This window comes from Budorcas taxicolor, chromosome 4, assembly GCF_023091745.1.
Source record: "Budorcas taxicolor isolate Tak-1 chromosome 4, Takin1.1, whole genome shotgun sequence".
NCBI classification, from domain to species: Eukaryota; Metazoa; Chordata; class Mammalia; order Artiodactyla; family Bovidae; genus Budorcas; species Budorcas taxicolor.
In genome coordinates, this window is record NC_068913.1 from 25,764,327 (window position 1) to 25,777,655 (window position 13,329).

The window sequence follows — 13,329 nt, forward strand, 5'->3', positions numbered from 1 at the left end:
TCACACAGAAATAAACGATACCTCTGAAATTCAAAATAGACCTAACTGACCCCAAAATGTGACGGTGGTAGAATCCATATGAGCAACACACTTAAAGGGATTGTAAGCAGAGGTCTGTACTAAAGTTACTCGTGTAAGGGCCAGGTGGTTACTGCTCCAGATTGAGAGTAGATGAATAAAATCAAGGAGGTGGATACACAGCCAGCCACTGGACGGCTTCCCTACTCACTGATGGTATTGATGTTTCATAAGAACACCAAAGGTTGTATTACATTGGCTAATAGAGTGATCAAATAATTTGTCTTTTTTCTTTTTCCTAACTAGAGGTAATGTCAAGTCATTATTAACTAATATACTCTTTCACAACTAAGCAGCATCTGTCCAAAGTTATAAACAAAAGGTGCCAATTGCCACTGCGGCTCACACCCAGTATCCCAGTTCCATATCATTTTCTGGATCAGCCCTGTCTCTCATGGACAATTTCTAACACTTCCCAAGTCACTCTCCATATGCCTAGGATGGCATCCAGAATTCCCAAGGGAATTTAACCCTCCAGAGCCATAATTCAGTACAAGACGATTATTGAGTTGTCAGAGATCTGAATAAAAAGTGTCAGGACGCTTAGGACAATGGAGACAGTGCTGGATCTCAGATATAGGATGGGGAATTTGGTGAATTCCACAATGTTTGAGTGGAGAGTTGGAGAGCAGGAAAATGCTATTTAGGTGTGTGACATTCAGCAGTGGCTTCTCTGGGACAATAAAGCAAAACAAAATATTTTTCCCATGGTAGAAGTAATGAGGTGTGCTTGAGCAGAGAACAGATTTTGTGTGTATGCTCAGTCACGTCTGATTCTTTGCAACCCTGTGGACTGTAGCCCACGAGGCTCCTCTGTCCATGGGATTTTCCAGACAAGAATACTGGAGTGGGTTGCCATTTCCTCCTCTAGGGGATCTTCCTGACCCAGGAATCAAACCCATGTCTCCTGAGTCTCCTGCATTGCAGGCAGATTCTTTACCACTGAGCAACAAGGGAATGTTGGCTTAAGGGGAATATTTTGTTTCTAAAAACATGCTTCTTATTACCATTATTGAAGAAGAAGTGGCAACCCACTCCAGTATTCTTGCCGGGAAACCCCATGGATATAAGAGCCTGGCAGGCTACAGTCCATGGGGTCTTAAGAGTTGGATACAACTTAGTGACTAAACAATAATACACACACACACACACACATATATATATGTACATAACACTATTCTTGCTTGGAAAATCCCATGGACAGAGGAGCCTGGCAGGCTACCGTCCATAGGGTCGCAAAGAGTGGGACACGACTGAAGCGACTTAGCATATCATTACTGCTTCTTTTTGATCTTTTAGGAAAAAAATTCATGTGGAAGGGAGAAATGATTTGTGCCTCACACCTGTAGCGTGATTTTAAATGCTCTAAAAGAATGCAGGGTTTGAAATTATTTGAACCTATTAGCCACGTAAACATGGCCAGATTTTTCAGCATTTCTAAGCTGTGTTAAGTGTTCAGTATATTTCAAATAAAATATGAGTTTGGAAGAGTGCTTGGCATAAAGTAAGAAGTCAACTAATGGTCATGATAAGTATCAATGCTATTATATTTAGGCTTTACTAATTTTCCAAATAGCACTCAAGCTAATCTTAATAATTACAGTATGATAACGAAGCACAAATAAAAAGTCAATCAGCTCTTCCAAATATCATAGGAAATTAAGAGACAGGACAAAATATATTTTTTTGTTTTGGTAAGGGAATTTATGATCCCTGAGCCAAAAAATGATAAAGAACTCCTCTCTCTGTAAATTGCATCCTGGCTAATGGTGTTGGTGTGAAAACCGACTTAATATGACTATCTGCCTGCCTTGTCAAGCCCCTAATGGCTTCTAAGTACCTGAAATTTAGCCTGATTACAACCCTGTATTTGAGTTCCTCTTCCATACCACACTCTGCCTGCTTCTCTTTGTTTGAGGGCTGGCACCTCCAGTTTTTCATTTGCTCATACACACAATTAAAACACCTTTCTGACTGGCCTCTCTAATTCTAAGTTGCATGTCCACCTATCCTGGCTTCCCACCCTGAGTATGTAGCCAGAGTTATCTCTTCAAAAACATAAGTCATGTTATATCATTCTTATATTCTAAATCCCCCACGAGCTTCAAATCTCACTCTGAATAATGTTCAGTCTTTACTCTGGCCTCTGTACAACATACCCACTATTATCATATGACCCCTGAATAACTTCTGTCTTTCACTCTTAAGCTATATCAGAAATTCTGCTTTTCCTTGTATATGACAGACTTTCCACTCAAATCTATTTCTTCTACAGTTTCTTAGGCTTAAAATGACTTCCTCCAGTGATCCTTAAGGTTTATTCCTTTATTTCATTCAGGTAACTATCACATATCCTTGTTCATCCTATGTAAAATAGTAATTCTCCATTTTGATCTATAACTTTCTTCTGTTGTATTTTCCATATAACATCAATAGTATGTTTGTTGAGTGACTGACCAAATGATTGGCTATTTTACATATGTGTTTATTATTCATACCTTTAATAGAATTCTAACTGGCTTAATAGTTTAATATTAAAACATTAAATATTTAACTTAATATAAAAATATTAGTTCCTTAAAATTAAAAAATTCAGTTTAATTAACAATATTAATATACTAAATACTTGTGTTAAATATTTAAAACATAGACTGCTTTAATATTTCTATATTTAATTTCATAAAGAACAAAACCATCCAGAAACTCAATTTAAAGGGAACAGATTACTCAAAAAAGGAATTCAATATAGAGCACATGTTTCCTTAAAGAGTCCATTTTTCTATGGGACTTTTACATTTTTCCACATAGTATCCTTTGTTGGGCTTCCCAGGTGGCACTAGTGGAGAGAACCCACCTGCCAATGCAGGAGACATTCTCTGATTTCTACAAATTCATTGTATAAATATGTATTGAGCCTTTGCTAGACACTGTGGTAAATAGGAGTTTATGAGAGTGAGCAGGAAAGTCAGAATTCCAGCCCCAGAAACCATACGGCTTTAATGCCTGCTGGTTGGACAATAATCCAGCTACACTAAAGCAAAAAAAACAGAATAGACTTTTTGATCACTGTAAATACTTAGGCTCCTGTGTTTTAAACAAGAGGTGAAACGACATGAAGCTTGTTAATTTTTTTATGACAGTACAATTTCATTTTTCACTGGGCTTACCACCATTTCACACCATTTACTGCTAGTGTATCTTTCATGTAGAATATCACTCTCAAGTGCTAAAATGGAATTATTGTAAATTAAGCATTGAATATGTCTTTATCACAAAAATGAGGAAGTCCAGAACTATAAAAAGCTTATGAGGCAAGGAATTAATTTTTCTCCTTTAGAATTATCTTTCAAATCCCAAGCAGTTTGGTAGCTCTTATTTCCTTAGGTTTCCTGGTATAGGAATCACCATTCATGCATTTGTGCCTGAAGAACATTACTTCCCTTCTACTTTAAATAGATGAGAAAAAAAATACTCATAAGGCAACATTAACTACATAGGAATGCAAAAATTACATGCTTGTTGCTTTAACAATTAATGAAAGTGTGAGAGTCCTTCCTTGCCCATAGGTATATAAGCAAGAAAGCCGTTTTCTTCTTGAATGGAGATATCAATGTCTTACTCGTTCATGGAAAAATTCTGGTGATCAACACAATGACCTTGTTTATTTTCTCACACAACAAACCTCACAAAGAGAGATATCAGACCCACACACTACATCCTCAAATAATAGTAATCTTCTATATAAATTCTTTTTTAGAAGTTTATTGTCAAAGATAATTTGGTAATATTTTCCATAATCCTATGGATTTAGAGATGAAAATGTCTTCATTTTATTATATCACGGTGGTATATTTTTAGGAGTTTCACTGTAAGGTGTCTGAAAAAGTCTACTAAAATCATTATTTTGATTCAGAGTGCTCATCTTCCCAAACATCTGTAAAAATAAGGTAAAAAATTCCCTAATATTTAAATGTCGGTAACCTCTGATGTGAAGGAAGAAAATCTGGTTGGAGGCATACCTGCCCCGCTACCTCATCATCCGCGTGACTCTAATGGCTTTTTTTAGATTGAAGTTATTGTTGGTCCGTCACTAAGTCATGTCTGACCCTCTGCAACCCCATGGGCTGCAACATGCCTGGCTTCCCTCCCCATCCTTCACTATCTGCCGTAGTTTGCTCAGACACATGTCCATTGAGTTGGTGATGCCATTCAACCATCGCACCCTCATCCTTTCGATACCCTGAGCTGAAACCTGAAGGCTTGAAGATGCTTCCCAGAATTGCAGCATAGACACAGGAGCAGAACTCAAGGTGATGCCATAAAGCAATTTGTAATTCTACATGAATCTAAATAATATATATCAAAACAAAATCCTGTTTTATTATTAAAAAATCAATACTGACCATATTGTTTTCTTCTACATTTTTAGAACTTTTGGTTACTACTGAAGTACACATAAAGATATTCGATTAGAATGAACATTTTCTATAATGTCAAACTAGAAGCAAGCAAAATAAACATATATCAAAGGTGAAAATATACTGCCTAAAATGTATAACAGATGCACACTTAAGAAGCAATTAATTTATATGGAGTTAGTGACTTTCTACAAAAACATGTAAGAAGTAAAAGCAAAAATTTTATTTAAAAAATTTAATGTAGCATAACTTGAATAATTATTTTCAGTTATATATTAAGCTATGATTCTACTCTGTTGAGAAAAAATGAATGTGCACTGAACTAAATAGAGAAATAAGGATGGATTTTCCCTTCCACTTGAAAACAAAATAAAAAATATATCAACAAAGCAATCGTTTTCAAGACCCTGGATATTAGGCAACAAAGATCAGCGAATCCAGGGAAATGGGATACAAAAGACATGAACCCCAACTATTGCCCCAGGTACTACCTTGAGAGAGCTTCTAGGCTGCAGCCCAGAGGGAACTCAGAGGGACCTGGTAGACTTCCTGATTTGAGGAGAGCTGGGGTTTTGGAGAAGCCCAAGGAGGCTATTGTTTGGAAGAAAAAGTTAGTCGCTCAGTCGTGTCTGACTCTTTGCAACCCCATGGACTGCAACCCTCCAGGCTCCTCTATCTATAGGACTTTACAGGCAAGAGAACTTGAATCCCCAGGGAATCTTCCCGATCCCTACTGAAACTGTGTCACCTGCACTGCAGGCAGATTCTTTACCGTCTGAGCCAGGAGGGGCTGTTTGGTAGATGGGAACAAAGAGGGGACAGCTGCATAGACAGAACTCTCTTCTTCTGCAGAGGGTGCCCATCAGGTCTCGTATATCAGCTCCTGCTTATATGAGGAGACTTTCAAAGGCTAAAAGAGAACTAGAGTCCACAATGCCCAGGGCTCACAGCAGGGCCAGCTCTAGTACAAGTTGCCACCAGCACAATGAACCACCTCATGATTCACTGGGAAGTGGGTAGAGAAGATGGAAGGGTCTTGCCTCAGTATCGAATAGCAATTAGTCCTCAGCTGAGCAAACTTAGCAATGACGGGTCCTATGACATTTGCTTAGGAAGACATTCACATTGATATTATCATTTTTGGATGTTCACTAGAACTATTCCAGGGTCACTGGAATCTTTCTAAGTTATCAGTATTTGTTTTAAGATTGCACTAAACTCAGTATGCCAACTTTTTCTATACTCTTGATAGGATACTTCTATTTTTTCACTAAGAAATAAATAAAAATATCATTTATACGCCTTTTAGTTCTTCCCCAAAATACAAAAGATAACAAAGACAGTCTCAGAGAGGCAAACTTGCTTTCAGGATGCTCAGTCACTCAGCTGTGTCCAGCTGTTTGCAACCCCATAGACTGTAGCCTGCCAGGCCTCAGAGTCCATGGGATTTCCCAGGCAAGAACACTGGAGTGGATTTCCATACTATCCTCCAGGGGATCTCCCCGACCCAGGGATCAACCCACGTCTCTTGCATCCCAGGCAAATTCTTTACCATTGCGCCACCTGGGAAGCCTGCCTTTTCAGGAGGATAACTTTTATTAAATAAGACCCTCAAAATCTGTGCACTGAGATTTTGAGTTTCCAACGCTAAATTAAAATGTCTAATTTTTACATAGTTTTAATAAATCAAAATGAGATACTAATTCAAATTATAAGCAGTTTATTGTTGGTTGTATTTATTATATGAAAGCTTTTAAAGGAGTTGCCTGATACTGACCAAACTTTAAGACAGTACTAATAGTATGAAGATGTATTTAATTTCAGTTAATATTCCATTATTTGATGCAGAAGGCATTTTAAACTTTCAATTTTCCACTTTATCATATTTCAATACAATGGACAAAACTGTATTTTTCATTGGCATTCACAAGAATCACTTTTCTAAGTTCCTGGAATCTATGCTTATTAGACAAGTAGCTTTGGTTAATATCCTCCCTTTACTAATACACATTTATTACATTCATTTCATGGCTTTAAATTATAATTGATACTCAATTTAGCTCACATTTCTTTTTTCATATTACTTCAGTTACCACCTGAAAACTTTAGGAAATTAAATTAAATCCCAGTAGGCTGCACTGGAGGAAAACAGTATGCATTGAATACTGACTTGAGAGATTTCACATAGGTCCTGAATTAGATCTAATCTGAGCAAGCGACACTCTTTGTTATGACAGTACAACTAGATATATTGATTTTTTTTTTCCTAAGGATCTGTTAAAACCTGTCAATATGAAAGCACTGGTTGCAAAATTTTAGTGCCCATAATGTTTTACAGAGTACAGCATTCAGGGGAATTGAAGACTATAAAAACCTGTTTCCAAACTTATATGAATAATCCCAAATGCCTCATTAACTTGAAATGTATCACTAAATAATCTGTGTTAGACATATCTGCACTAACTTTACTATACATTCTATTATCTGAAAGTGTTAGTTGCTCAGTCCTGTCCAACTCTTTGCAACTCATGAACTGTCGCCCACTAGGCTCCTCTGTCCATGGGACTCTCTAGGCAAGAATAGTGGAGTAAGTAGCCATTTCCTTCTCCAAGGGATCTTCCCAATCCAGGGGATGAACCTGGGTCTCCTTTACTACAAGCAGATTCTTTACCATCTGAGCCACCAGGGAAGCTCATATTCTATTGTAAAACCTTATTAAATAGTCAAACTGTTTTGAGTCTATTACTGCAAAAGATAGCATTGTCTTTAAAGTTTTACTTTGCAAACATGCTAGTGTATCCATATTTCCATTTCAAACCCATATTCATGACATCACCCCATGTAGTGAACCCTGGCAGCTTAGGAATTGACTTCCCAAGCATTACTAAAGTAAAATCAACATGAAAGACCGTGGGTCATATCACGAAACTAAACAATATATATTTAAATGTATGCACTGCAAATTTCAGTGAGAAAGGAATGTGACTTTTTACATCTTTCTGGCAGCTATCAAATTGCTTTTTTGATTCTCAGAGTTATTTATGCAGAACTTGCGTACATTAAACAAGTAAGTATTTACCTACTCTGGTATATGCGTCAACAGAAAGGGCTGTCAGACTACAGCAGGGTCCGCAATTACAAGTCAGCCACAACTTTTTCTGTGTGATTATTGGCTACAGTCAATCTGGAAAAAAAATATTTCTGTTGGATTTTAACGTCTTCAGATGCTTTTAAACATCCCTGAGACTACAAAGGCACTATAGAATTTTGCAAATAAGCAAACTTTTTTCCCCCTAGTTGCACAGCATGTTTTTAGCAAAGGAAAACATGTGTGGGAAATAAGCAAATGCACTTTTCAAAATTAATTTGTGTCAAGGATGAAGCTGTCTCCAACTCTAATTTCAATCTGAAAAGGATTTCATCACTTGATATTTCTATTTGTCGACATATCTACATCAGTTTCTCATATAGTTTTTTACGACAATGGAAAAATCTTGCGAAAACCATGCAGTGAGTTACATATTGTAATATACACCCTGTCTGGCTACATTTTAATCCAAGTAGCATTCATGCAGGCCTAGACATTCAAATTCTCCTGGTGAACTTACTATTAAGGCCTCTCTTGCAAAGTCAAAATGGATAAATCTTCATTTTTATTTCTGTGAATTAGGTTAATTTATTTTGAGACTATATTTAGTCTAAAAATTCAATAATGCCAACTGTACTCAGTATTGATCAGTATATCAAAAGTTAGATAGATATTTAGATATAGAAGATAAAGCTTTTTTTCTGGTGTTACTCAATTATCTAACCTCCATTAATGCACATATATTTTAATCATAATGTAGGTGAACAAGTTAAAATAACAAAGTAATCAGTGATGGGATAATTATGTAATACTTGAAGACATGATTATGAGGCCCTAGGTGAAGCAATTAATAAGTCTAACCATTATAGTAGTTTGACATCAACACACGCATTGCTCACAGTAATGTAATTCATGCTGCTTTTAAGAAACCTTTGCTCCTGAAAGAAATTGTTGGCTTCAAATTTTGTTTCTTTTGAAGCTAAAGACAAATGAACTTGCTACAATATGGAACTGGTTTCATTTGTGTAGCACATATATGAACCAGTAAAGAGTAAACCAGTGTATTTCCTATCATGATATTTCCAAAGCATTTCTGGTCACACTGTATCCTATTTCCTCTTTTAAGTTCATAGAATGGAAACTAGAAATGAAATCACTGTTTTCTGCGAAAATCAGGGAAGTCTTTTCCGTAGGTTTTTTTTTTTTTTAAGTTATACATGGAGTGAGAGCACAAATGAACTTGTCTGTTGCCCAAAACTGGAGTCACTGTGTATAGCAATATTGGGTTATTAATTTTAAATGCAAAAAACACACAAACATACATAGATCATTAAAGTCTTTAAATAATGCTTAAAAGTAAAATGGCTTTCTTCAAGGTTATCCAATAGTCTCTGTAATAACTTTCTGTAAATCTGTTTTATTTAGCAAGATATACTGTATATACAGTTATTTGTCCAACTAGAAAATGTCCCCCATTTCTTCTGCATTAATACTATGCTGATTTTATCCAGGTATAAGGAAGGGATATGCTCAGCAAGAAAGTGAACCCTTTATCCCCAGGGCTTGAATTACGATATAACTTAATATGATTTATTCATACGACATATTCATGGTTAATTCATGACCTGGTGTTGGTTATTGTTTCAGTGTGGGCATATGAATTTGTCCTGAACAAAGAGACACGAAAGGATATTTGCTGAGAAATACTCTGAAATTTTTCCCCTCTCTTTCTTAAAAGAAATTTCTAAGAAACTACTTGCTGCCTTTGGTGTCACTATTAGGACAGGATGCCCAGAATTGCTGTAATTGTGATGATGGAAGTACGGAGAACTGTAGAGAAGCAAGCCTTTTGGAAACTCTGCATGTTTGAACTGCTAAACTAATCACTCTTCGAAATACTCGACTCTGAATTTTCAGTTTTATTTAAGCTGCATTTAATTGGATATTCTGTTCCTTAGAACAGACTCTTTGTGACCCTGTGGACTGTAGCTTGCCAGGCTCCTCTGTCTGTGGAATTCTCCAGGCAAGAATACTGGAGTGGGTTTCCATACCATCCTCCAGGGGATCTTTCCCATTCAGGGATCGAACCCAGGTCTCCTTCTTTGCAGGCAGATTCTTTACCATCTGAGCCACCAGGGAAGCCTTTATACATTAAAGTTATTTTAACATAACCTTATACTAGACTAATTTTTCTGCATATCTTATTTATCAACTTCTACTATGGAGCTTTCATGGATAGACTGATATCTGTCAATAATCTTTGAAAAAAGTGATTAACCTTGCCTGAATTCACTGCCCACTAATCCCATTTGTATTCATATGCATTTTCTTGATTTTTACATTTCTTAGACTTTTTCACACTATTTTTTTATGTCTAAAGGTAATTTCTATCAGTTATTTTTATATCATTGTCTGTTAGCACTGCATAATAGATATAGATATATATATATATATATATATATATCTTGCACTTTTAATGCACTAATTCTCTCTTTAGTAGTCTTCAGGTGGTGTTATGGTAAAGTGGGGTTTCCCTAGTAGCTCAGCTGGTAAAGAATCCACCTGCAATGCAGGAGACCCTGGTTTGATTCCTGGGTCAGGAAGATCCCCTGGAGAAGGCTACTCACTTCAGTATAAATTTGTGGACTTCCCTGGTGGCTCAGAAGGTAAAAAATCCACCTACAGTGCGGGAGACCTGGGTTTGATCCCTGGGTTGGAAAGATTCCCTGGAGGAGGGCATGGCAATCCAGTATTCTTGCCTGGAGGATCCCACGAACAGAGGAGCCTGGTGGGCTATCATCCACAGGTCGCAAAGAGTCGGACACAACTGAAGCAATTTAGGAGCAACAGTAGCAGCAAACTGTCAATGAAGTTGTTGACCTCCTCATGCCCACTGTATTTTTGTGTTCTAGAAGTTTAATTTGATTATTTCTAAATGTGCTTCATCACTGTATCTTGATTTTCCATAATTTCTAATTTATTTTTAATTTCAACTTTGCATCTTCAAACATATTAAATTTACTTAATTCATGTTTTAATTGATTTTATTTTCAAAATCTATTAACTCTTTTGTTATTTCTGCTAAGTGCTTTGTCATGATGGCTTTCTCCTAGTGTGTTTCTGTGCTTTTTATCTCTATGTTCATCATCACTGAGATATTACCTGGGGACTATGCTGAGACTTGTGTTTGAGAGGAATGCTCTAAGCATGATTTGAACATGAATCTTTTAAACATTAGTCCTCATCTGACACCAAGCTATGTATTTAGTTTAGATTTATAAACTAATAATTCATGTACATCCTGAATGCATATTTGAGTGAGAGATGGTTTGTAGCTAAAAAATCACAGAGAAGACTTTTTTTGCCTCCTCAAAGCCAAGTCCAGTAAGGGCGAGTTTCTGTTCTATGTTTCTTTTCCTCATCCTCCTCTCCATCCCTTCACTAAGAGTATTTCTTTTGCTTTCAGTTGTTTTACTTGAAATTCTATAACTGATCTTCTACCCATGTAGACTCTCAGCTTTGTTTTGGGTCCCTTAAGGAACTGACCAACAGTGACTATTCAGTGCCTGGGACAGCTGTCAGGTCAGAAATAGCACCTTATTGAATTTGCATTTTCTCAACATTTTCAGCCTCTAAGGAGTACCTCATTTTTTTTTTTTGCCAACTCATCTATGTAGTGTAAAGAGTTTTCTTAAAAATTATATTTTGTCAGAAATTTTAGGTGTCCGATACACCTTAAAAAGATGTCGGTGTATCTAACCCACTTTGCTGAAAATGGAAACACCCTTTTCTTTGTTTCTTTAGAGCCTAACAGTTATTCACAGAGAGCTATGAATGAGTCCTCACTGAGTCCTCAACATTCTTAACTCAGTGAGGTTCTTTTATGAGGTATGTATTTACTTGGTAACAAAGTCAAAGACACCGATTTTCCATTCTGTCATTCTTCTTTCAATTTCACCTATTTCCAAACTAGCTGTGCATGCGTGCTCAGTCACTTCAGTCATATCCGACTCTGTGACCCCGTGGACTGCAGCCCACCAGGCTCCTCTGTCCATGGGTCTCTCCAGGCAAGAATATTGGAGTGCGTTGCCATGCCATCCTCCAGGGGATCTGCCCCACCCAGGGATCGAACCTGTGTCTCCTGTGTCTTCTGCATTAAAGGCAGATTCTTTACCTCTGAGTCATGGGGGAAGTCTCCAACCTAGTTACTTCACTATAATTTACGTACTTCTTTGAAACATTTTAACTATTTTTTGAAAAAAACATAATGTGAATACATCTATGATATAAAACAAATATTTAAAAATACTTCTGTTTTTATCTTTTTATAGTTTATAGGGCATTGTTATGTACATTATGCTATTTTTGTTTTCTTCAAGGTGTAGGCAGTGAGGGTGTTCTTATGTGGCCAAAAAATGATTCCCCAGGTGGCAATGCCTAAATCAGAATCCAGATTCTAAATCCTGGTCCAGTGCTCTTATGCTTGAGTAAGATGAACTGAATATTTTGAATATTTAGAAAGGACACAATAAATAAACTTCATCATACATTGCAAATCCCCTAAATTCAAGTTATCAGGGTATTCTCTAACTGAAGATAAGTATGTCGAAATTAACGTAAAGTCCACTTTCCCCAAAACATTTAATTCTAACTTCTGAAATACTTTCTTTATAATTGTTGAAGAATTTATTTCTGGCAAATCAGTTCCTACTTGCCATTTAGATTAATAATTTACTATTTGATGGACACTTTATACAGAAATATTTTGGATAGAATTAACTTATAATTGGCTCAATTAATTAAGTTGATTGTAGATGAATTCATTTATCTGTTTAAATGTGAGATATTGCAAAAATTCAAAAAAACTACAGAAAAGAATACAGCACACAGAGAAAAGAGAGCTTATTTTCATTTTCAGAATGACAGATAATTTTTTCACAAGCTATTTAAAATGAGCACTACTTACAGCTTTATCTGCAAAGGTCTCTTCATAAAATGCCAGCATCAGAGCAAACTGTACCACTACATATATCTTCAATAGCTGAGAGGCCGATGATGAGAAAGGAACTTCTTTCCCCTCGACCTAGGAAGACAGAAAAAAACTTTTCCATGATATTCCTCCATTATCTCTCTCACTGAAATTCACACTAAGTGAAGAGGAGATATGAAAAAAGAAATGAAAGATTTTGCTTTTTTTTTTAGACCCTTGAAACTACTTATGTTTATTACTTCAGATAGGAAAAAATTAGGAGACTTGTTTCTCATTTCAGAATCATTATGAGTCTAATCTTGTCTGCTTTATATAGAGCAATGTAAGAACTGATACTGATGATTAACATAAAAAAGAACATGTTATATGAAACAGTAAAATATGTCCATGATTATACATCGAAGTATAGCAAAAGAGAAAATGGAAGGTGATTTGGGGTAGTGGAGATAATCTCGCTTCAAAGAGAAACACTGTCTTATTGAAAACAACTTTCCCAGACTACAGTTTCCCAGAAACACTATAATCCTTTCCTTATAATGCAGATTTAGGCATCAATATGACTTTAAAATATTCACTTAGAATTATTTATTTAAAAAAGGAAAATAATAAATGAACCATAGCTGACTAGACTCTCTGGAGCTGAAATAAGCAAACTATTTTCACCTATATCAATTTAAAATGTTGTTCTATAACTAGCTGTGAACATAACCAGGTGTCTGGCAAATTCCAACACAGCAGCTTTTGTAACTGCAAGA

General features: G+C 36.2%; 1 protein-coding gene across 1 annotated transcript in view; it reads right to left on the reverse strand.

Annotated features, from left to right (window-relative positions):
* The window catches only part of AGMO (alkylglycerol monooxygenase), a 393,019-nt gene that overhangs the window by 189,150 nt on the left and 190,540 nt on the right, over nucleotides 1-13,329 (reverse strand). The window contains exon 10 of the mRNA XM_052639089.1: nucleotides 12,551-12,667. Within this exon, the coding sequence (XP_052495049.1) occupies nucleotides 12,551-12,667 (117 nt within the window). The remainder of the gene's footprint in view (nucleotides 1-12,550; nucleotides 12,668-13,329) is intronic.